The following is a 23,078-nucleotide window of genomic DNA, read 5'->3' as shown; positions in this document are numbered from 1 at the left end:
TTGTCACAAGCTGCAGTCTCACCAATAACACATCACTCGTTCTGGACCTTTAATCGTTAAACTGTGTGTGTGTGTGTTTTGGGACAGATGAAGCAACAACAGTGTATGAGAAATGATTTTATTCTAATAAAAACATTACAAATCACTGTCGATGTACATCAATATTCGTCCAACATGCACACTCATATGAAAGACACGGTCAACTTATTTCCATAAACTGCTAAAAACATTAAAAACAAAGTGTTTCCCACATATTTACATGTTTATGCTGCTCCTTAAAAAAATAACAGTAAGAGTATTAAAAAAAAAAAAAAGAGTAATAAGAGCAATTTAAAAACTCCACAACAAAGTAGCAGAAGTCATCTACTGTTCCATTAAGATCACATTTAGTAAAATAAATACATATAACAGTAACTAATGTGTGTCGTGTGAGGCTCATAATACAAACAGCGGCTTAATACGGGACAGAATATCGGCGCTGTGTCCTTCCAAAGTACAAACAACCTTTGCTAAATATTCTACAGCTCAAACAGACCCATGTAGTTTCTGTGTTTGATGCAGACCAGCGCCGCTGTGCCCCCCGCCCCCCCACAGTGGTGTAACAGTCCAAACTCAGACAGGAATATAATCCTCGCAGATCTTTGTTCAGGCCCTGCGGTCATAATCGCTCACCAACTTCTTGATGTGGTTGAGTTTGGACTTCAGATATTTACACCTGCGCTTCTTCATCTGGTAATCTGCAGACTGTGAGGGTGAGAGGAGGAAGGTACGTTAGAGGGAGTGTTAGTGATGTATTCCACATGGACTCTTCCTAGGGCTGCACCATTCTGGGAAAAATGGGAATCACCAATCATCACCAATCATTGAGATCACGATTCTCTGACACCATTTTTTCCATGCATCGAAATGTTGATTGCACTCGTGAACAAAAGATTAGAAGACATTCAATTAGGTGTTCAAAAACACACACTTTCTCCTGTTCTGCGCCGCTGCTTGACGTAAACACACTTCATATGTTGAGAGAGAAAACAGCGACGCGGCTGCGTTTGGGGTGAGAAACTCCGAGAGGAAAATAGGATTGTTTATTTAAAATCAAGATTGCAATTTTCGTAACGATTTATCGTGCAGCCCTAGACTCTCCTGTTAAATCTGGATACGTTCTTGACCAAACTGACCTTTTTGAAGTTCTTTATCCTGTTGTACTCATCCAAGGCGTCCTGTTAGAGAGGACGACAACAAACGATCAGAGATGCAGAGATTCAAATGTTTAACAGACAGAGGGACGCAGTCGTTTGGCGTCAGCTCTCACCAGGAACTGTGGACTTCCCTCCTCCAGCCCGTCCAGCTCTCTGTCCACATCGGACAGGTTCTTGTTAACGGTGTCCAGCTCCGCCTGCAGGTCCTTGTACTCCTGGTGTTCGCGGTCGAATTCGCGCTTGTAGTCGTTGCGATCGGCGTCGTTTGTTATCGGAGGAAATTCCCTGGAGGCGAGAGGAGAGGAGAGAGGAGAAATTTAACAAATGCGTCCAGTTTCCCATGAACAGCGAGGTCCAATATCCTGGAAATGAATGTGTTCAATGATTTTAATTATTATTTGTAGTGCCTTGAATCAATTAAACTAAATTTTAATTTAATCACAATAAACCACAACATCCGCTGGTCATGGCTGACGTTGTGCTCTTAAAATCTTATTTGTATTAATGAGTTACTATCATGTTAATTTTGACATTTGTGGCTATTATTGAGTCTGACATACAAACAACCAGCCGTGTGCTGAACTGGAAACAGACACTTGTTACAAGATGAAAGGGAGCGGAGGTGGACACACTTCATCCAAATTATCAATTCCCCACCAGTGCTAATAAACCAGGACAAGAACAGTAGGTCTGTGGTTGTAGTTTGACTTTAAATGTGTATGGAAACATACTTACTGAAGCTAAGTTTACGTTATTTTCATAGAACATTTGTATTTGTACACGAAAATAACCGAGAACAATCTCATATGGTCATAAAAAGAATAAGATCCTGTAATATATGATATAATATAATGTGATGTAATCTCCCAGAACATATTAGTCAGTGATCTCCTTCTGCCTCCGTCAGTTATTAAAGTATCTGCGGTGCAGCTCAGATTTTGTACCTGTCAAATTCGTCGTCGTCCAGCTCGTCTCCTGACGAGTTATAGTCGGTGTCGTAGTCCTGTCCGTCGGCGCGACGAGGTCGACCCGGGCGCCTCTTTTTGGGCCGTCCAGCAGAGCTGGCCACCTCAGAGTTACTGCTGTAAGGAACTCCATTATTCAGAGGCACGTCATGTTCCACTGGAGGCCTGAAGGACAAAAGACAATCACAGTGTTTTCAGGTCACTTTCACATTTATTTATTTTTTTATTTTTTTATTTATTTATTTAATTATTGCCCCCACATCTCTTATTCTACACAGTCTAACACCCAGACTGTCTAAAGAGAAACTACTGATCCTTTTCAGTGTTAGCTTTATTTTATATTACAAAGAGTTAAATGACATTACAGAAGGAAAAAAAAGAGATTTGAAAAAAATGTTCCAAAAGGAGTCTGTCGGAGCCTTATTCATTTTATTAATATAGTTCCGTGGTCTGCACAGGCCTAGAATCTGGCCCCTGGCAATAGGGGGCGGAGCCTGAGTCTGGCCCGACAGGTTTTCAGATTTTTCAGGCCCGAACCTGAATTAAGCCTGACTTTTTTTCTTCTTAAACCTCCCATAACAACATGTAGGCTGTTAATATTGCAGACATGAGAGTGGGTTACTCAAGGAGTCATTTTACACTATATCCTTTATATTTCTCTTTAACGGATTAAGTTAAATTAATTAAATAGGCTATTCTGAATTGTTTTTCTGTATTTATATATAGAGCTTTTCTAACTCTTGGTGACCACCCAAAGCTGCTTTACACTACAGTCTACGTCTTTTCTTTTTTTTCCACTGGTTAATTTCCATTTGAAACACCAGAAAAAAGTCAATGCTTACAAAAGGTAGTTTTCAGTAAAAAAGCTTCTGCCTAAATGTTGAATGCACACACATTTTGAGACCAGTTTTCAAAAAAGAAAGTGTGTTTTCCACGTGGATAAAACACAATAAAAACCTTTCACCGTGTGGATATCCCCAAGTCTACACTTACAAAAACCAGGCCAATGCATTTGACTGACTGGAGGCAGATGATATGTTCTGTCATCTTAAAAGTGTAGCTAACTAAATCCCTACTTCTGCAGCTAACTACGCCCAATGCCTGATTGGGCGTAGTAGTTTAAAGCAGCTCCTGCGTTTAAAAAAATAAAAAACAAATAAAGAGGGAGGAGCTGGTGTGTGACCAGAGAGAAGCAGTAGATACACTAATAACTTTATTATGTGTCATATGCACCTGGATCATCAAATAACTTTATTACATACCCATATACAGTGGTTTACAACTGAAAAATGTGGTTGAGAATAAGTGAGAATTCTTGTTTATAGCATATTAATAATCATGAATGATTTGGTGCTGGTTGACTGAGTAAATCAACCACAACCACTGCATGTCTGCGTGTGTACTCACTGTGGTGTGTAGTTGTAGGGCGGCTTGTCATAGTTGGTGCTCTCGTCATCCAGGTGGCTCCTGGAGCCTCTCAGCTTCTCGGGGTAGTCTGCCATTGGGAGCTCTTCAGCGGGAACGGACACATTGTTAACCTTCAGGAGAGAAAGAAAACAAACACCTTAGCATGTAAGACAGCATATATACACTATTTACTTTTTAAAAGCACACATCTGTATCGTATATTGACAGCGCTCGGGGACTTAGTGACTTCTATAGATACCAGTCTGACACAATCATTTAAGTCAGCTCACAACATGATGTTGCGGGTTTTTCTTTACATTTTGACCCTCTATGCATAATAAAGCATGTGATAAATAAGATATCAGACCGATGCCAAGTATCAACAACTTTTCGCAGCAATTCCACCTGTTGTACCTTTAATTACCAATGATAGATATCTTTTCACAGCAATAGTGACCTGTGACTGGTGGCTTCCTTGGGTGTCAACAATGGCTGGTATGATCTAGCCTGCACAGACTTGTCCTCTGTGACCTACACCCTGCTGCACAGCGCACACACACACACACACACACACACCAACAGGTCTTCATGTATGTGCTGCAGGGCGCCACAGTCTCACTGCCTCAGCACTTTCAGACATGTTCTCACAGGCTGCAGTGAAGCCTGTGGTTCTCAGTGTCATGTTGCTGTCGTGGTGTTGAATGTGTGTGTGTTTGTGTGTTAAGTCGTGGGCCAGTCCGACCTGCTCTTCCTCTTTCCTGCTCTGAGAACTTGGCGCAGCTGAATGTCAACTTTACACGCAGTGACTCACCTGCTCTCGACTGTTGCACTGCACATTACTAGAGTCACGTCGATTGTGAGAGTCACTGTTGCAAAAACACGTCTGAGAATAGCTTCAGAGAGCGTGAGTCATCACAGAGTGAAACTAAACTTTAAAAACCAGGACATGGCGACAACGATAAGTCCAGGTTTTTATTGCGCCACACGACAGGAGGACAGCGCGGGGATTGAAACTGTCGTCGGCCACTGAAGAGTGCATGCATGCCGCGCCCTGAAACCAAGCACTCTATAAAGAAGGAGATTCTTGTTCAGAATGTCCCCCACACACACACACACTGAAAATCTGGTTGTACAACTTCAGGACAACTTCAAAACACACACACACCTTTTTCACAAGTATTCAGGATAAGCAAAGTTGGCGCCTTCTGCTTTTGAATTGCTCGTGAAATTGAATCTATGCGTCTGACTCAGAGCTGCAATGATCAGCTGATTAATCTATGACTTTGTTGACATAAAATTTAAATGAACTTGAAACAGAAGCTCATTCTTATACATATACATTTGCAAAATTGCCTTGATTTGTTTCAACAGTTCATATCTCAAAGACAAATGATGAAAATAAATCATCACATTGAAAAACAATAAAAAAAACACACAAAAATTGTGTTCAGTCAATATCTGTCTTGTCTTTTTAGTTAACGGATTCTACGCACAAACCACTGAGTCCACAGCAAAACAACCAACTCAACCTATTCTGTGTCGTCCCATAGAGAACAGTTGAAGATCAGCTTCAAGTGTTTTAAAGAGGAGGCTGCTACGGGAATACGAAAACCACGTTAGATGATCCGTCAGACGTGATAAACAGCAGATTCTGACCAGTGACACGTTCTAGCTGCGTCCTAGCGCAGTTAGCACTGAAATGTAAATACAACACACTACATATTAGAAGACATTTGAGGAAGCTGAGCTTCACTTGCTGTATTAAGGCCCTAATATACTTCTGTGCACAGTATACCACTGCACCTGACCTAGGGTGAAAGGCAGGGTACACGCCAGTCCATCACGAGGGCAAACACACAAGCAGTCACCCTCACATTCACACACACTGCTTTTTCACACTGCCGATATAAACGACGCAATTTCTTTTACGTGTAGTGATGCATCTCGTTTTCTACCCATCTCTAATGGGAGTTGCACGCGCGGTGACGGCAGGTAAACATCCGAGTGCTTTAACACACTCCTGACCGATAATATCTAAGATAAGGGAGCAAGTTAAGTTTCCATTTAATCTAATGAGAGAAAACACACATGCACACGGGGGGAACATGCAAACTCGGACCAGGTATCAAACCCAGGTATTTTTGCTGTAAGGCAACAATGCCAGCCACCACTCCGCCGTGTGGCCCCACTCTTTAATATCAGTGAATTAAAATGAATCCAGTGTGAAGAACAATATAGAAATGTACTTGTCAGTCACAAATGTTAAACCTACCCATGCCTCTACATCATGAGGTGGCGCTGTCTCGTCAATAACCTTCACTCTCTTCCACAGAATGTTGCTCTTGCCGTAGTTCCTAATTTTCTGGCGCGTCTTCAGAGCAAAGACGAGCATGATGATCAGCGCGATGGCGACCAGGAAGCCCAAGACCACAGCAATGGCCTGAAATGAGACTTGGGTTAGAAACAGGACAAAGGTGTTTTTCTTTTTCTTTTTAGATAGCGGGATTCAAACGTGCGAGTGCTCACCTCCTGTGGCTCCACCACGCAGTAGTGGTACAAGTACTGATTGACGAACATGCCTGTAGTCTGAGGCCGCTGGTACTGGGCACACAGTCCAGCGATCTGGTTGCCGTAGACTGATCCTGAAGACTGGGCCATGGGGTTCACTGCCATTAAGTAGACTATGGCGGCGATCATCATGAGCAGAGCCAAGATGGCACAGATGATCATAACTGCGAGGTAGAACCTCCTGCTCTCCGAGAGGCTCTGGTGGGATACGATGATGATAAAGACGACCAGGCACGCGATGAAGGTGATGGCCGCCATGGCAATGATGAACCCTTTGCCTGACCGGGGGTCGTTGTAGTTCCCTCCGAGGTTTGAGTAGCCATAGTTGTTTCCAGCTCCGTACCCACCTCCTCCAAACGTACCAGTGCCGTAATTTGCCCCGTAGCCTCCGCCGTATCCCCCGCCGTAGCTTCCGCCGTAGCTTCCGCCGTAGCTTCCGCCGATGCCGCCAAAGCCAGACAGGCCTCCCTGAGTGTCCCAGGCCAGAGTGGAGGCCACACAAGCAAAGATGGCGACGCACATCACAATGACGATGATGGCCATGATTTTGAGGATGCCCGGCGGAGACGTCCAGCGGTAGAAATGCTGGAACTCATCATCGGGATAGTAAGAATAGGCCGGCTGAGGGCCTTCATTACTGTAAAGGGAAGACAGACAACATCTCACTACCAAGGCTGGGTGATGTGGCTTATAAATAATATCTGCAGATTTATAAGCTATAAATGTGGATATAAAACTGCACACAGGTCCTTTCTCTGGACTTGTGAAAAGTTTATATATATATATACATATACATATACATACATGTGGGAAAGGAGTAGTCTCTGCCCTAATGCCCAGCCCATTCTAGGTCAGTCCTGCACCTGTATTCCATTATGCAAGTCTTGCTTTATTTCTCTTGTCATTACACTACTGCTGTTTGTACTATTTGCTGTGTATTGCACCCAGCGCCTGCACGGAACAACATTTAGTTCATCTGCATGAGCTGTGTGTCTCAGAAAGACAATAAAGTGTAGTTCCACCTGGATCTCTCTTTGGGTTTGTGTGAAATCTGTTCCTCAAACTGACAACCTCAAGTCTCTGGGGAGGATATGGAGGATGGGCAACGCTTTCCGACTATAGCTGCATATCTTAAAAATAGTATTTTTAAATTTAAAGGGCTGTTTCACCCATTTTTTTCACTTGGTCAAATGAAGAATAAACTTAAAATCATTATGATGCTGCATTGTTTGTTTAATTTGACCAAATTTGACCGTTTTTTAAAATGTATTTATTTAATTTTTTTCAAATCTCGTACTCATAAAACCTGACTTTTAGGGCTTTTATTTTCTTTGAAGGAAGTGACTTTGACGTCGACTTTTGTCAATTTTATACAATTTTTTCTATCCTAATTTCCTCTGTTGTTGTGGGAATGAGACATGTATCTTAGATCCAGTGTCTGATGATAAAATAACACATTTATCTCTAGAAATTAGTAAAAAAAATATGTATATTCTTTGGATGAAGTGTCCCTTTAATCTCAGATTTCACAATTCACATTTTAACAAAACAATCATTATGGTCTTTCTTTGCTTCCATATACAATCTGTCATTAGCTCAATGAATATGTGCAGCACAGAAACTGTTCAACAACATGAAAGCTTTGACTGTAAAAGGACTCACTATCCCTCGGCCTCATAGGGAGGTGGACTCCCATTGGGTCTGGAGGACATCGCTGCTGGATCCACTCACTCAGTGTTGCCCCGTAAAACAAAGACTGAAACAAAGACACAGACATGCGTCACAAAACACACATGAAACTGGGCTGAAACTGATGATTTTAATCTTCAGTGTCACTTCATCGGAGGGGAATTTTTCCAATGAATAACTCAGTCTGTACAACATCAGGGAAATAAATGCCACACATGCTTTAAGACGCTTTGTCCAACTTGTGTGTATCTGTGTGTGTGTGTGTATATATATATATATATATATATATATATATATATATATATATATATACATATATATATATATACACATATATATATATATACATATATATATATATATATACATATATACATATATATACATATATATACACATATATATGTATATATATATGTACACACACATATATGTACATATATATGTATACACAGTATATGTATATATCTGTTAGGGCTGCATCTAATGGTTATTTTCATAATCAATTAATCTGTTGATATTTTATTGATAAGTCAAGTAATCAAGTTTGGTCTAAACGATGTCAATAATAGATGTTTTTCATGCCACAAAATGATGTTTTCAAATAGAGCTGCAACTAACGTTTATTTTCATAATTGATTAATCTGTCAGAGACATTATTTTTCTCGGAACATAAAAGAAAACCTTAAAAAAATATTGATCGGTGTTCGTCAAACCTGGAAATAATGATGTTCTCAAATGTCTTGTTTTGTCCACAAACCAAAATGATTCACTTTTAATGAGTTCTTTGTTATCCAGAGCAAAGAAATGAAGAAAATACTGTGTTTAAGAACAAATCAGCTGATTATCAATCAATTAATGCTGACTCATCTGTTTGAGATTGTAGTTTTTATTTAAAAAGGCTAAAACTGTGTTGACTGAGCTTATTTAATGTGATTATGTCCAAGTGTCTTTTTGCTTCTCTACGACAGGAAACGGAATAACATTGGATTGTGGGCAAAACAAGACATTTCACACCATGTTCCAGACCGAACAGCAAACCAAGTAATCGAGAAAATAATCGACTTCATAGGCTACTAAATGAATAGTCAGTTATCAAATAAAAAAAGTCAAATGAAATAAAATGTTGGTTTTATTTGAAATCATGCCACTATTCATGTCAACTTTAAAAAATGCCGTTTTCAAAAGCACCACCAACACGAAACGAGCTGTTTTTTGAAGAGTAAAACTATAGAAATCCTAATGTTTCTGTGAAACCAAACACAGCTGCTTCATTTATTTATTTATAGCATAGTTGCTGCGTTTGAACGGTTTCCCTCTCTTTGTGTTGACGCCGCCGCTCCGCTGCTGTTCACGCAGAACATAATTGATTTAAACACCTTCATTAACGCGTTCATTAAAACAACCAACAGCGACAACGACGCACAGAATCTTCTGAAACCTGAAACTACGCCACTCACCTGTCCTGACTCTCCTCTCGTCTCACCTGCTGAAGAACACTGTCGTCGCGTCGACTGAAACTGCCGCACATCCCGCTAAGGACACACCTAGACACAGCCCCGCCCCTCCGCCGCCCCGCACAGGTGTCACATAACCGAGCGAACCCAAAGACAGGAAGTTAGCAGAAAGAGCACCTGGCAAAGGTTACAGTAAATGTAAAATAAACACATCACTAAATTAATTTACTTCATTTATATTTTTATACACAGAAAAAGGTGATAAAGATAAATGGGTTAAAATAGGTCACATTTTAAAATGAATGTAAATAAATGCTAATGTTATTTAAAGGATTAGTGACATGTATTGCTGAGAATACAGAATGTGACCAAGTAATGTTGGTAGTGACATAACAGAAAAGAATGTTAGGGTTAGGTAGAGAGAATATTCACTACCGATATCTGCGACGTCATTCTTACTAGTCAAACTACAGTTACACATATCTGCGATTCAGTTTTTATTAGTCAAAAAAATTACGTCACTTTTGCCATTCATGTGTATGGGGTTTGTCATTATCTTTGTGGCTAGTCATAACGGCATTGTAGATATCTGGAGCTGTAATTAAACATATCTACAATTCAGATGCAGATAAACACAACTGAATTGTAGATAATAACAAACCCCATACACATGAATGGCAAAAGTAAAAACTGAATTGCAGATATCTGACATGTATGCAAACATTTCCCGAACACTTAATTTAGTGTGTTTTTACCATTTTAAAATCTTCATCCACAAAAAAACTGTGGATGAAGTCATGGCTGAGAATACGGAATCAACTTGTCTTGGTTCTAAACAAAAGTCTGCCAGCAAGGTGATAAATGTTTGTTAGCAATATTTGTATAGTAATAATTCAGTTGTAATTATCACATTATTAAATGTATTACATACAACATTAAATTTACTGGATTTTAGATTAATTTCTGTTTTTGATATAGTTTTAAGTATGCATCACTATGCTTCATTTCATATCAAAAACAAACACTTTTACTTTAAAATTTGGTGAAATATCATCATGAATATCTTTATTATGACATCATGATGGAATATTGTGGTATCATTTTAAGCTCATATTACACCCGCTACTGAACAGCTATTTTGTTTCTCCACTTTTCTCTTCTCTTGACAAGACTAGATGCTCATTGGCCCCCAGGTCATTTGAGTTTGACACTCCTGCACGACAGGATAATTTGGCCAAATCAGACTTAAATCGTAAGGCACCCACGATTGTCAGAAGAGCCAGATCAGGGCCAAACTCCGGCCAATTATCCTCTAGGCTTTAGGGAACTCAGATATGAGGACACTCCCAACTTCCAATTTGGTAAACACCCCCATAGAAAGGCACGCCCACGGTGATACACGCCCACTCAATGTTGCATAGGTCACTAAAAAGACTGCGCCTAAAAGATTAGTGGTCAGGGTTTCAGTTTGTGGACGTCTCTTCCCTGCAGTTGGACTGAGAATTTATGATGTAGCCAGAAACCATATTGACATTTCACATCTGGAAACAACTGCAACTGCAATCAGATCATATAATTAATTGATCACTTGTTTAAGCAAAACAAAACAAAACACTGACTTCACATTCATAAGCAGAATTGTATTTACAGAACAAAAAAAGCAGCAAATCAGTCATTTAAATTATGAAATGTGGACATTTACAGCAAAAATATTACAGTTACACACACTCACACAAGGCAGACACAATTAGATCAGTATTTTCATTCAACAAAGAAATTCAGTGTTTACAGTTTTGTAAAGCCAAAGACATGGAGATGTTTAAGCACTGAGGATTCTTGAGTATCAACAAAGGTCTAACATGTTTAATCTATGAAATGGAAGGACAGGGTCACAACAGCACATACTATAGGACATGCACAGTTGTAGATTCAGCTGCATACAGTATATATAAAAAAACAACCATACGAGACACAGTGAGCAGTTAAAACAATCCAAACAATCACCACAGCAGTTCAAGCAAACAACAACATGGGATTTGTCTGAGCAAATAGTGGTTTTTCAGGCTGGGATGTTGTGAAATCTATTTGGACAGGTGACAGTTAATAAGACTGACAGAAAGGTAAATAGACTTGAAAAGGAGCTGGACCTGGATCTGAACCAGACCTGTGCCGCCCAACTAGCAACATCTCCCACCATGTAGAGCCAAAACATTCACATCAGATACTCCTAAATTCACAGATAGTGGTAGCACTACACACACATACACACACGTTGGGAAGCATTAGCTTAGCTTAGCATCAAGACTGAAAACCAGCAGAAAAGTGCTAGGCTCTTTCCAGCAATAACAAAATCAGCAACAAATAAGCCTGGTGTCACATTTTCTTCTTCGCTTCTTTACTTAATTTTGGTCATGGATCAGTGGGCTGTCTTCCAACTGGGAGGTCAGGGCTTAAATCACTAGCTCCGCTAGTCTACATGTATACAGGAATGTAACCCTAAATTTCTCCCCTGACGACTGTGCCAGCAGCGGAGACATGTGATAGAACAAAAGGCTGAATGTAGATGGGCTGTATACATGTGTGAGTGAATGGATGAATAGCAAAACTATAGTGTAAAGTGCTTTGAATGGTCATCTGAAAATAGTGATATAACTAGCTCATTGTTATTTTTACACCAGAATAAGAACAGTCAGGACCTTAAAAAATGTTTAGTATTTGTTCTAGGCTATTTCTAATTAACTCTGGGGGACTATTTCCCAAAATGCATAACTATCCCTTTAAGAACAAGATGTCCTACCCCTTTGGATCTATATGAGGGCTTTAATAAACTCAGCAGCTATACAGATTTAAAAAGACAAAGCAGACGGAAGCCCCTGATGCTGATCCTGAAGTCATGTTTGAGTCTCACCCTGTGGTTTGTTGATATTTTCAGTACCAGCATCTGCAGAGTCATCGACATCAGTTCTGTAACGGCCGTGTTGAGACGCCACAGAGGTCTAGTCTAGTCGTAGCCGTCGTTCCATTCCATGACTTTGTCGTATTCTTGGATCTTCTGTTTGATGTGAGACAGTTTGCTCTTCAGGTACTCACAGCGCTCCTTCTTCTCCAGGAACGTAGAATCCTGGGAATGTTGGTGAGATGATAATGAGAGACAGGAATAAAAAAACTCATTCAGTTCTTGTGTCCTGATCATATTTTAAACTACTAAACTACTTCTTTACAACTAAAGAAGTAAAAGTAAAAGTGTCCTCCTCACCAAAGTGAACTTTAAGGAAATAGGTCAAGGAGGAAACAAGAATATTTTGATGAGAGAAGTTGGAATCCTTCCACAAGCTCAATAAAATGTTCATATATTTATCTAAATAAGAAAATAAAAATGATAAATGGACACAAATTAATTGTTTTATGAGTTTTACTGAGGAAACAAAATCTACTCTTAGTAAAACCTACACAACTACAAAATACATTTGTAATATAAGCCCTAAAACCCAAAAGCCACCAACAAATCTAAATAAGCAATGGACATACTGATTAGTGATCACTATTTTTATTTTTATTAAGATTTATTTGGGCATCACAAGTTGATTGTGGTGAATTATTGTTTACATAAACTCCCTCTTGTGGAGGATAAAGTGGTAGAAGAGCAATTCATTAATGAATAAAACTCCAAAAATTAGTCCTAGTGATTTATTTTGCCACAAGGGGGAGCCTGCAGGACCTCGTGATTCATAATGATGTAATTTAAGATTCTATATTGTCGATTTAAAAATATAAATCATTTCTGTCGTGGAAAAATGTTAGTTTTTTTAAGTAATGTGTGTGTTTTACAGCCATTTTAAGAGCTAACAATATTACAATTATCATCGTGAACCATCAGATATACAGCAGATACACTGTGATGCTACTGTGGAGAAGTTTAGAGTTTATTTCGATGCTAATGTTGAGATAAAAGTGAGCCCAGATAAGCAGAGACTCAGGCGAGGCTCTGACCAAACATGAGTGACATGACGACTCACATTTTTCTTCCTCTGATAATCTTGAAGGATTCTGTTGATGCGATCGACCTCCTACGAAAAGAGAACACAGACAGAGAAAGAGAGAGAGAGAGAATTCAGGTCAAGCAACCATTAAACATTGTAAATGCATACAAATGAGAAGTCATGACAATGAAGTATAAAAAAAGGGCCTCTGGATGGAGCAGAGAAGGAATGCGAGGGTGGAGGGGAAGTGCAGAGGGAGCAGGAAGTGCAAACAGAGGAAGTTATGGGATAGGGAAATGAGGCAGACGGAGTACAGTGTATGCAGGAGATACACTTCCTCAGCTCTCACATGAAACACACAGTGATGGAGTCGCTCCAGTGTAGTTTATGATGTAAAGGGGCGGGGACTTCAGCATGACGATGCTCAGTGTGGCTCATGATGCTGCTGCATGTGCCAGTGCAACTGTTTATAAAGCACTAAGGCAGCAAAACAATGTGGCACATGTGGCCCATGTTGTTTGTCTGTGCCAATCAGAATTGAGTGCAAATAAACAGTATCTTTCCTTTGCCTGCTGTGAGAAGAAGATGCATCATAGATATTGAATGAATATCACAGAAGTTTGGGTGCACTGCTGCCAACACCACACAGTGACAGTACAGTAGGGGAACTGTCACAGTCTCCTTCCTCTTAAAACACAACAATGAGCCAACAAGCTTCTTCAGCTCATGCAAAACAAAGAATCATCCAAAGGTTTGACATTTCACATCAGCTGATGTGTAAACAAAGATAAATATAAGATAAAAACCTAGACTTAAGCTCAACACTGAGATTAGTTTTCATATTTCCATAAAGCTAAAGCAAAGTGAGAGGACATCACGAGTGGTGAGTGGTTAGAGTGTGCACCACTGTACTGTACAGTAGCTGCATACAAATGCTTAAAAGAGATGGAAGGACCAGGTTAGGACAACAGAAATTGTAATCTGGTTCATATTTAATTAAAAATACATTTCTATCTAATTTATGATGGTTAACTGTTATGGTTAATGGTTATTTACACTGCACATTTCTGTATGCAGGAATAACTGAACTGAGGTTAAATGCTTTTGGGGGGAGTGGAGTTATACAGCAGAATGTCTGATGGGTTCAGAAACAAGAAAAGGGAAACGCATCCAAGGGAGCACTACAGTACATACTGTACACCAACAACAGCAACAACAACAACAACAAAAGGTGGAGTAAAAGACACTAAGAGACTACTGGAGTACGAAAAAGCTTAAGTCAAAAAGCTGGCAGAGTAAAAGCTGATGTTCAGTATAGATAGACATTCATAAAAACAGTAATGTTTTCTGACAGGTCAATAATCACAGAAAGAGTGATACACGACAAAGAAAGTGATGTGTAGTAGTCACCATCTGGGTGGTAGGGTGCTGGGGCAGACTGCTCATCATGGCGTCCATCTCATCAAACTTTTTGAGGGTGACCTGCACCTCTGAGTGGAGCTCTTTGTACTCTGCATACTGGTCGTTAAACACAGCTCGGTACTGGTCCCGCTCCTCGTCTGTCCGTATCGTTGGATATTTCCTGCAGGGCGGGAGGGTGAGAATAACAATTCACTGTCTGTGTTATACATACACACAATTATACACAAAGAGGTTTACCTCGTCCTCTGCCCAGATATAAAAAGCATCATCACTAGATCAGTTTATGAGACGGAAATATTCCATTGAGATAAATTGCACGTAGTCAGCCCAATTACCAGAGATATACACTACATTTACCATGTATTTTGTGTACTGACAGATGTCTGACAATTATGGAGAGTCAGTTTCTGTGTGTTAAACAGTAGCAGTGTATCAGTAGCACTGTGGGTATATATGAATCATCCAATTTAATATGTCCTAAGTCCTTTCCTTTGACCTTGATCAAAACATCACAAGGTCAAAGGAGATTTAAAGGAGAAACCTGGGAAAACTTTTCTACTTTTTACTTTTTAACTTTGTTTTTCTTGGTTTTAATTTCACAGAAATAAAAAGATTAAACCTAGAACAGAAGTGCACACACAGTGGTACAAGTGTTTTACATATTGTAAATGTAAAGTAGCACTGAAATGCAAATATTGTTTGATCGTTACTTGCGGCCCTGCTGTGCTCCGCCTTTGTCTCGGCATCACTTACGCGATATAGTCCGGAACGATGACAGGTTTTGGGATGTGCCCTGATGGTATAGCTCCCTGTAAAAAAGCTCCCTTTGCTGAAACTACTTTTGGAGCAGTCAGGATGGGAACTGCGGAGGCTTGGATTGGAGTTTTGGAAAGTGGAGCAGGAGCAGCATCCTGTACAGACAGGAAAAGTGTCAACAGCAGTTGTTGAGACTGAGCATTTAGTGGATACAATGAAAAGAGATGCTGCATTTGTGCATCTGTTAATCTACATTAGGGTACATATGGTAACGTTGTGCGATTCTTACCAATAAATGAGCAGCTCCCCTCTCAGTAGACAGCATCTGTGCAGGAAAAACACCACAAAACCATCTTTAAATAACTAATATTTTACGACTGTAACAATAGTTTAACAGTCAATAAGCAGCTCCGCAGACAGGAATATGATAGATGGGTGTCTAAGGATAAATGTTCAGATATGATGTGGCATGCACAACAAACCCAGGCTATGATTTTGTTTCCTGGTTTCACTGAACCTGACATGGACCATCAGGATTGCCTGTTCACTGAAGCTGTGGTTTTTCATACAGTATATTTGCATATGTCATACGTGGCAGAGGTAGAGTTTGTGAACAGAAACAATTATAGTGCTGCGAGTAGAAATACTGATTTCCACCGGTAATGTGGGTAAGTTGTGATTTCTGACTAAGTAAACAATGTAAACAAAATGATCACAAGTCTTGTATAAAGTAACCTTAAAGGGATACAAGTATCTTGCCAGAAAATGACTTTAAAATCACTTTTTAAAACATTACTTAAGTGAAAGTATATAACATTTACTGTTATGTATGACATCTACTGTACTTAAGTATCAAGAGTAATTCATTTTCTGATATAAAATGAAATAAAGTTTTAGAAGTAAAAGTATTAAAAAAAGAATCCTGCACACTCAAGCGAGACCCGAGATCAATTTATTTTTCTAATAGACCATAGTTGACTCTCTACTACTAATCAACAGGGATTCAGTATCATGTCAACAGATAATCAGTTGACACTTATTATTATCTACTGTTCTCAACTGTATTTCACTGTAGGATAGTTGACTGTCAACAGATTAATAATTGTCAATTAATCTATGATCCAATGATTACTTGACAATAAACACATTGTCAACAGATAATCAACTAAGTATTGATCACACTTGTGAGCAAATGTTTCCATAATCCTGTTACCTTACCAAGTCACAGGCTACTTGAAATCAGAAGTAACGGAGATGCTGGCACAATCGACAGAGAAGTAGTTCAATGCCGGTCAACATGTTTCGTACAGTAAATGGTAAATGGTCTGTATTTATATTCTAGTCTTGATGACCACTCAAAGCTGCTTTACACTACAGTTTTGCCATTCACCCACATTCACACCCGTTCACTCACACTTTCCTTTTCATACCTATTCTCATGCTGCCGGCACAGGAGCAACGTTGGGGTTAAGTGCCCAGGGACACATCGGCATGTAGACTAGCGGAGCCAGGAATCGAACCCACAACCTTTGAGTTAAAAGGCGACTCGCTCCACCCCCAAATATACACTCAAGTAAGTGTGCAGTCTACACACTTACAGCTTTATGTACATGTGCAAATTATACAGTTTTGTTGTTTATTTTTTTAAGTAATCAAACTGGCGGGAGGTTTTGGAACAATTCTTAAAATTCCTGAGTGAATCCTGGTAAATCCCAAGACTTCCCTTTAAACTTGGTGAAACACACACACACACACACACGACAGTGTTTGGGTCGCTTACCTCCTGACCGTGCTTCTCGCGGTATCTGCGTGCAGCTTCATGTCTCCACAGCTTGAGACACACGATGGCTCCAATCAGATAAACAACCATAGTGACAAAGAGGAAGATGATGGCGGCAGTCTGGCCGGCCTCTGTTCTGCAGAACGCCCCGTTGATGCCATTGTTGAACACTGGGAAGGAGCAGAGCCCTCCGCGAGTTGTGTCACGGACGTAGACAATACCTGGGACACGAAAGCAAACGTGCAAAAAATTATTTAGTTTGAAACGTATGAAAAGAAAGACTCTGATTTGTAAAAATTGTATTTGATTTTGGGATTTAACTCTGTTCTTCATATTGACCCTGAAGGGATCAGAACCCACAATGAGATGGGGTCATAATCCACAAAATCCTCAGGCCTCATTCTGCGTAGAACACACAAACACATCAAGTCTCTGGCAATATTTTGTGAGACAAATTCTCTTTGGAAAAATAAATTGTTTTAAATTATTGATGACTAAATATATTTGGGTTTGTGAAGATAATCAAGCAAAATAACTGCAACAAAGAAGAATTGCTTTAAAGGTTTTATCTCACATTTATAAAATCATTCATTGTGTGTGTTTGATAACTGATTAATTGGCTTGAGGACGATGCTTATTATTTGTTTTTTAAAAAATAAAAACAGGCTCTTTAATGTGAATATGCTCTTGTTTTCTTGCTCCTCTATGGCAGTTAAGTGAGTATGTAGTTTGTCAGGAATTGCAAACAAATGTCACTCCACGTTTAAGTTTGTGAAGCTAATAATTCATTGATTAGTTAAGAAAATAAAGAGAAAAATAAACGAAAATAAACATTAGTTACAGCTGCATTTAAAACCACAGTTTACAGTTGTTGTTGTTTTTTTTTTACTTTCAATCAAAGAGAAACCTGTGGCGCATTCTGATGATAATTACAGATTTTATATTTTGGCATGAGCACCCAGCCTGATTTTTGACAGTGAGACAATTCAAAATGTCTCTATATAATTTCAAAATGGCACGATACCAATATAAAAACATACATAAAATATAAATCAATATCTAACACTAATAAATAACACATAGAGAAAATGTGTGTGTAATTTCACCGCTGTTACCCACCTGCTGCCATGTACAGCACTGCCAGAGCCAGGTTTATGGTGAACTCTGTCAGTGGCCACCAGGAGGAGTCCAGCAGGATGGTGCGGTAGTACATGGTCATCCCCAGCACTAACATGATCACAGTAACCAGCCAAGCCAGCCCTGCCACCACCAACACAAACGGGGTCTTGGGGCCCGTGTAGTAGGACCCACCTGTGCCGGAGCCGTACAAACCTCCTCCGTACGCTCCCCCAGGTGAAGAGTATCCAAACATGTTGAACCACTCATTGTCTTTGTGGATGTAAGCACAGACACAGGCAAACACAGCAGCTCCCAGGAGAAGCGCCACACAGCCCAGAATCCTCAGCAGTCCTGCCCAGGACTTCATGAAGGCATAGCGCTGATGGTACTCCTCCACCCGCTCGGTGTAGGTCAGCCCTGTGCGGTACGTGCGCCCCGACACAGACTCTTGTGGATCGTGTACGTCAAGGAGCTCCTTCCTGGAGTTGTAGCTGCCACCCGAGCCTCCATACGGATCCCGGTACGATCCGGGAACGGAGGGAGAGTGAGGAGGAGAGCAGCGCACCCCCCCAGAGGTGCTATTGTTGTTGTTAACGGAGGAGTCAGGCATGGACCACGGTTTGTTACTGCTGCGATTGCTCCCTCTGAAGAAGTTCTTCCATGAGTCGGGGATGAAGCGGTGGACCGGTTTGATGTCGATGGCGGGGTCGTGGTCAGGGGGGTTGCTGTTGTCCTCGCTGCCGCTGGGATCAAACTCCGGCCCCACGGGAGGATGCTCTGGCAGAGGCGGGGGTGGGAGGGGGTTGCTGCTGTGAGTAAGATGAGGTGCTCTTTGCTCGCTCAGTGACTCGTACGAGTCTCGGTCTCGGGGTAAGGAGCCCAGGGGTACCTGGTCGTAGTAGGGCGCCTGGCGGACACGCTCAGTGCGTCCATGAAAGCCTCCTCCATTGGACATGAGGATAGTGATGGTCCCTGAGAGTGTACACACACACACACAGTATTGTTTAATTGATTCTCAGAACAACAGGATTCCAATGCAGCAGCAAATAACGTTTTTTTTTATTAAAGCCAATTATTGTAATTGGTTTAAATAAAACAGTTAGTGTTAGGGTCTGCAATATGTCAAAATAAAAAAAAATCAGAATCATATTTTCCAGCACTTAAAGTTGGGGTAGGTACAAAATTGGCATTGACATAAAGTAAATCGAGTGATCTGAGAGAGAACTGAACTTCTGCACCTCCAACTCTGACCAGTCAGAGAATAGTTTGCAAAAAGAGGACGACGGATGTTCTACTAAAGCCTTCATGCTACACCTGAACCTGAACCTCAACGGGAACACAACAGAAGTTCACTGAGAATAAGAGGAAGAAAGAAAAATGACTTTTGCTTCAATAAAACAGGTCACTATATCAAGAGCAATTGTCCGTATTCATCTGGTGGTAAGAGTTCAGGACAGACACCGTATAATAGTATTTTTAATGAACTAGGATCATACACTACAAATAACTGTTCTTTAACTAATGCAGCTTTAAAGATAATCTGTTTAAGGATCAGACTCACATTTAAGAAGGACTCCTGTATATGATTATATATAAATGCATATTATTGGACTATTTAAATCATTTTAGTATTATTGCCAGTTTACGTATACCTTTAGAAATAGACGAATCTCAGACTATGACCAAGGTGAGGACTTCAGACAGATTTGTTTTTGTGTAGGAAACAGTCTAAAACCTCTAAAAAGATAGTGCTCACTTATCTTTCCTGTAGGACAAAGAAAAGCGATAGGTAGTAAAATATCTGATTACGTTTCTGACGCTCCACTAAATTATTATTTGTTTGAGGCCATTTCCAATTCTAATCATAACAGAAATGAGAAGACTGAGAGGAAAGACAAAAAGGAAGAAGCCAGAGAATTAAATAAATGTGACATGATGTCACACTGGCAAGGGAATGAATTTCAGCCCAAAATTACTACAACACCAATTTACTCAAAAAACTAAGCCCAGTACCCAAGATCACCAGGGAAAATCATCATTCATCCAGAACCCCCATGAATTAAGATGTTATTCCCACACTCTACCATGCAAGCGGAGTCAAGAATGCATTTTTTTCCTGCAACAACCTTAGATAACAGGTTGAATTCCCCCAGCTGTTGTAAGAAACTCCTGGTCTTCTACGGTACTTGTTGCAGGCAACACAAAAATACATTCTTAACATCCAAGCAGTCCTACGATTCCCATTTCTTGACGTGGATTTAATCAGGATAAGTAAAAAATAAATGAATATGAACCATGCTTGAATACCTCTTTCACACGCAGTCACTCAACACGACTTACATGGGCTTGCAGGCCAGAATGCAAACCTGGTATGAATGTAGGTTAGGCTGAAGAATCACCTGTGAAGTTTAAAAAGAAAAGTCAGATGTCAAAATAACACGTGTCCTGAATGAATCACGGTGATGTTTAACCACTTGTTTTGTCACAGTAACGGCCCAGAAACAAGAGTTATGAGCTTCAGCACCTTCAGCCCACATGGACATTCAACAAGAAGCGATGAAGATCAGGTGACACGATACAGAGCAACAGTTCAGTTTACACATTAAAAAAAACACAGCAGAAACTGGGAAAGAAAAAGTCTGTATCATTTAAAGGTTGAATCACCCATTGCTTATATGGAGCCTGTATGATGATGCAGGATTTTATGTTTTGATGTAACATCAAGTTAAATAAACGTGGTAACTTAACATGAACCACTTTAAAATAACAGATCAAAACCTGTTCAAGGCAAAACTAATATTGTGTTTAAAGTATCTTATTTAATGGCTGATGTATCCATAATTTACAGCATGGATCGCTTATGATTGGACAAAAATGAAAAAAAGAATATAGAGTGTCTTGTATGCTTTTTTTCAAAAAAGTACACAAAATGTTTAAAATCCAAAATGTCACATTTCAATGTTCACTTGGCTCATTTTTTTTTAAAGCCTGAATATGTGACCTATAAACATCCCACAGCATTTTACCATGGGTGCACATGCGGCACAGATCTGTGCCACATGAGCACTAAGGGTAAATAGATATATATATATATATATATATATATATATATATATATATATATATATATACACATACATATACATACATATATACATATATATATATATACATACATATATACATATACATATATATATATATATATATACATATATATATATACATATACATACATACACACACATATACATATACACATATATCTTTAAACCTGGAAAGCACCTGATCAATCGTAAGCAGTGAAATAATATTTGGAGAGAAAAAAACCCAGCTGAAATAACACTGACAGTCCTGACCTCTGACCTCTACAGAGTCCAGGCCTGAATACTCTAGTATACGATCAGCTGGGCAGAGCAATGAATAAAAGACTAAAGGCTAAATCTGAAGAAATGTTATTAACAGAAGACAGGTATACTAAGTGTCTAAGAGTTCAATATATGCTACGCACCAAGAGAGGTACCACTATATACTGACTTTTACCTGTGGAGGCCATTTTGTTCCCGAAATTGTTCTACTTATAATTGTATTTTAGACAGTTAGTGTATAAAATACAGGGATTATATCCCCTGTATTATTATTTTTGGTTGTACCTAATAAATAGAACTAAACAACAAACATGGTTATTTAAACTTACCAAAACAACACTTTCATTTCATAACTGTGGCACTGTAAAACTATACATACTTTGTGTGTATATATAACGCAATAAATTAGCCTGTATGTGTTTGGGCTGCGGCAGTGCAGAGAGTTAGTGGCGCTCCGTTGAACCTGTAGAAGCCGCTGCTTCAGCTGGAACACAGCCAGAGGCTCCCACGGGGCCAAAGTCCACTCCACTCTTTGTTTTCACCACGTTTCTCCTGGTTTTCTGCGTCCGTGTTGCTGCTGTATGTCTCTGTATGGCTTTCTAACACGTCGTTCTGAGCCACAGTTGGTTTGTTTTTTTACTAAGTTCAGACGCGGCGGCGGAAGGAGGAGAAGAGGTAAACTTTCCTCGGAGAACGTCGCCTACACTCCCAGCGCCTTTCCTTTCCTGCTGCCTTCTCGACACGTCCGCGGTTCAAACAACACAAAAAAACAACTTCTCTGAACCCAAAGCTGAGTGAAAACCCCGCGTTAACGCCAGAGTAGGAAGTGGAATGTGGGTAAATGTCTCATACCTTGTTAGTAACCTTTCTTTCTGTTCACTCCCTCTTCTTCTTCTTCTTCTTCTTCCTCTCTCTCCCATTTCAGTAACGTTACACCGCAGGTTGTTCTCGGACACGACCACGTGACCTGCCCATCCCAGTGACGTCAGTCAGACGTAGGAGTAATTTACCTGTGTACAAACAGAGGCCCCATGATTAAGTGACTCATTTTTTTTAACGATATAAATACATTGATTTAACAATATTGTTGACAGTGATACTGTTGGGCTGCATTATTATATAAACCAAATAAACATCTCATTATGTTCAATATGTTCTTGCATTTGTCCATTCATTTCTGAATATATACCTTCCATGTGACTTTTTCATCAAACCATATCCCTAATAAAGTTTAAAGTATTTCACTCATCAATTGTTTTATTTGTAAATATCAGTGTCTTTGTCTAATTAAGTGAGAATTTAAAGCCACATTTATATGCCTACTCTTCTATTTTCACAATAGAAGTACCTTTTTTTTAAAAAAAATTGCTC

The 23,078-nt window shown here is 39.7% G+C and overlaps 2 protein-coding genes across 3 annotated transcripts; both read right to left on the bottom strand.

The window, feature by feature from the left end:
- Positions 1-104: 104 nt before the first annotated feature.
- Positions 105-9,363, bottom strand: oclna (occludin a). The gene is made up of 9 exons (XM_044012241.1): positions 9,286-9,363; positions 7,799-7,892; positions 6,095-6,773; positions 5,841-6,008; positions 3,569-3,699; positions 2,141-2,326; positions 1,310-1,481; positions 1,176-1,217; positions 105-744 (listed from the first exon to the last, which is right to left on the bottom strand). Exons 2-9 carry the CDS (start codon positions 7,846-7,848, stop codon positions 646-648), a joined length of 1,527 nt encoding a protein of 508 aa, XP_043868176.1. The 5' UTR covers positions 7,849-7,892; positions 9,286-9,363; the 3' UTR covers positions 105-645.
- A 1,538-nt stretch (positions 9,364-10,901) lies between these two features.
- marveld2a (MARVEL domain containing 2a) lies at positions 10,902-22,662 on the bottom strand. 2 transcript variants are annotated; one of them, XM_044012238.1, is made up of 9 exons: positions 22,560-22,662; positions 20,647-20,738; positions 18,340-19,311; positions 17,221-17,441; positions 15,730-15,765; positions 15,438-15,595; positions 14,673-14,844; positions 13,299-13,349; positions 10,902-12,403 (listed from the first exon to the last, which is right to left on the bottom strand). In XM_044012238.1, exons 3-9 carry the CDS (start codon positions 19,292-19,294, stop codon positions 12,284-12,286), a joined length of 1,713 nt encoding a protein of 570 aa, XP_043868173.1. In that variant the 5' UTR covers positions 19,295-19,311; positions 20,647-20,738; positions 22,560-22,662; the 3' UTR covers positions 10,902-12,283. The 2 variants fall into 2 exon arrangements, with proteins under 2 accessions (XP_043868173.1, XP_043868174.1); XM_044012239.1 differs by having other exon boundaries at positions 20,680-20,738.
- Positions 22,663-23,078: the final 416 nt, after the last annotated feature.

Source organism: Solea senegalensis, linkage group LG21 (genome assembly GCF_019176455.1).
Source record: "Solea senegalensis isolate Sse05_10M linkage group LG21, IFAPA_SoseM_1, whole genome shotgun sequence".
In the NCBI taxonomy this organism is placed as follows: Eukaryota; Metazoa; Chordata; class Actinopteri; order Pleuronectiformes; family Soleidae; genus Solea; species Solea senegalensis.
Note: the sequence above shows the minus strand (reverse complement) of the source record. Positions and strands in the feature narration are given on the sequence as shown.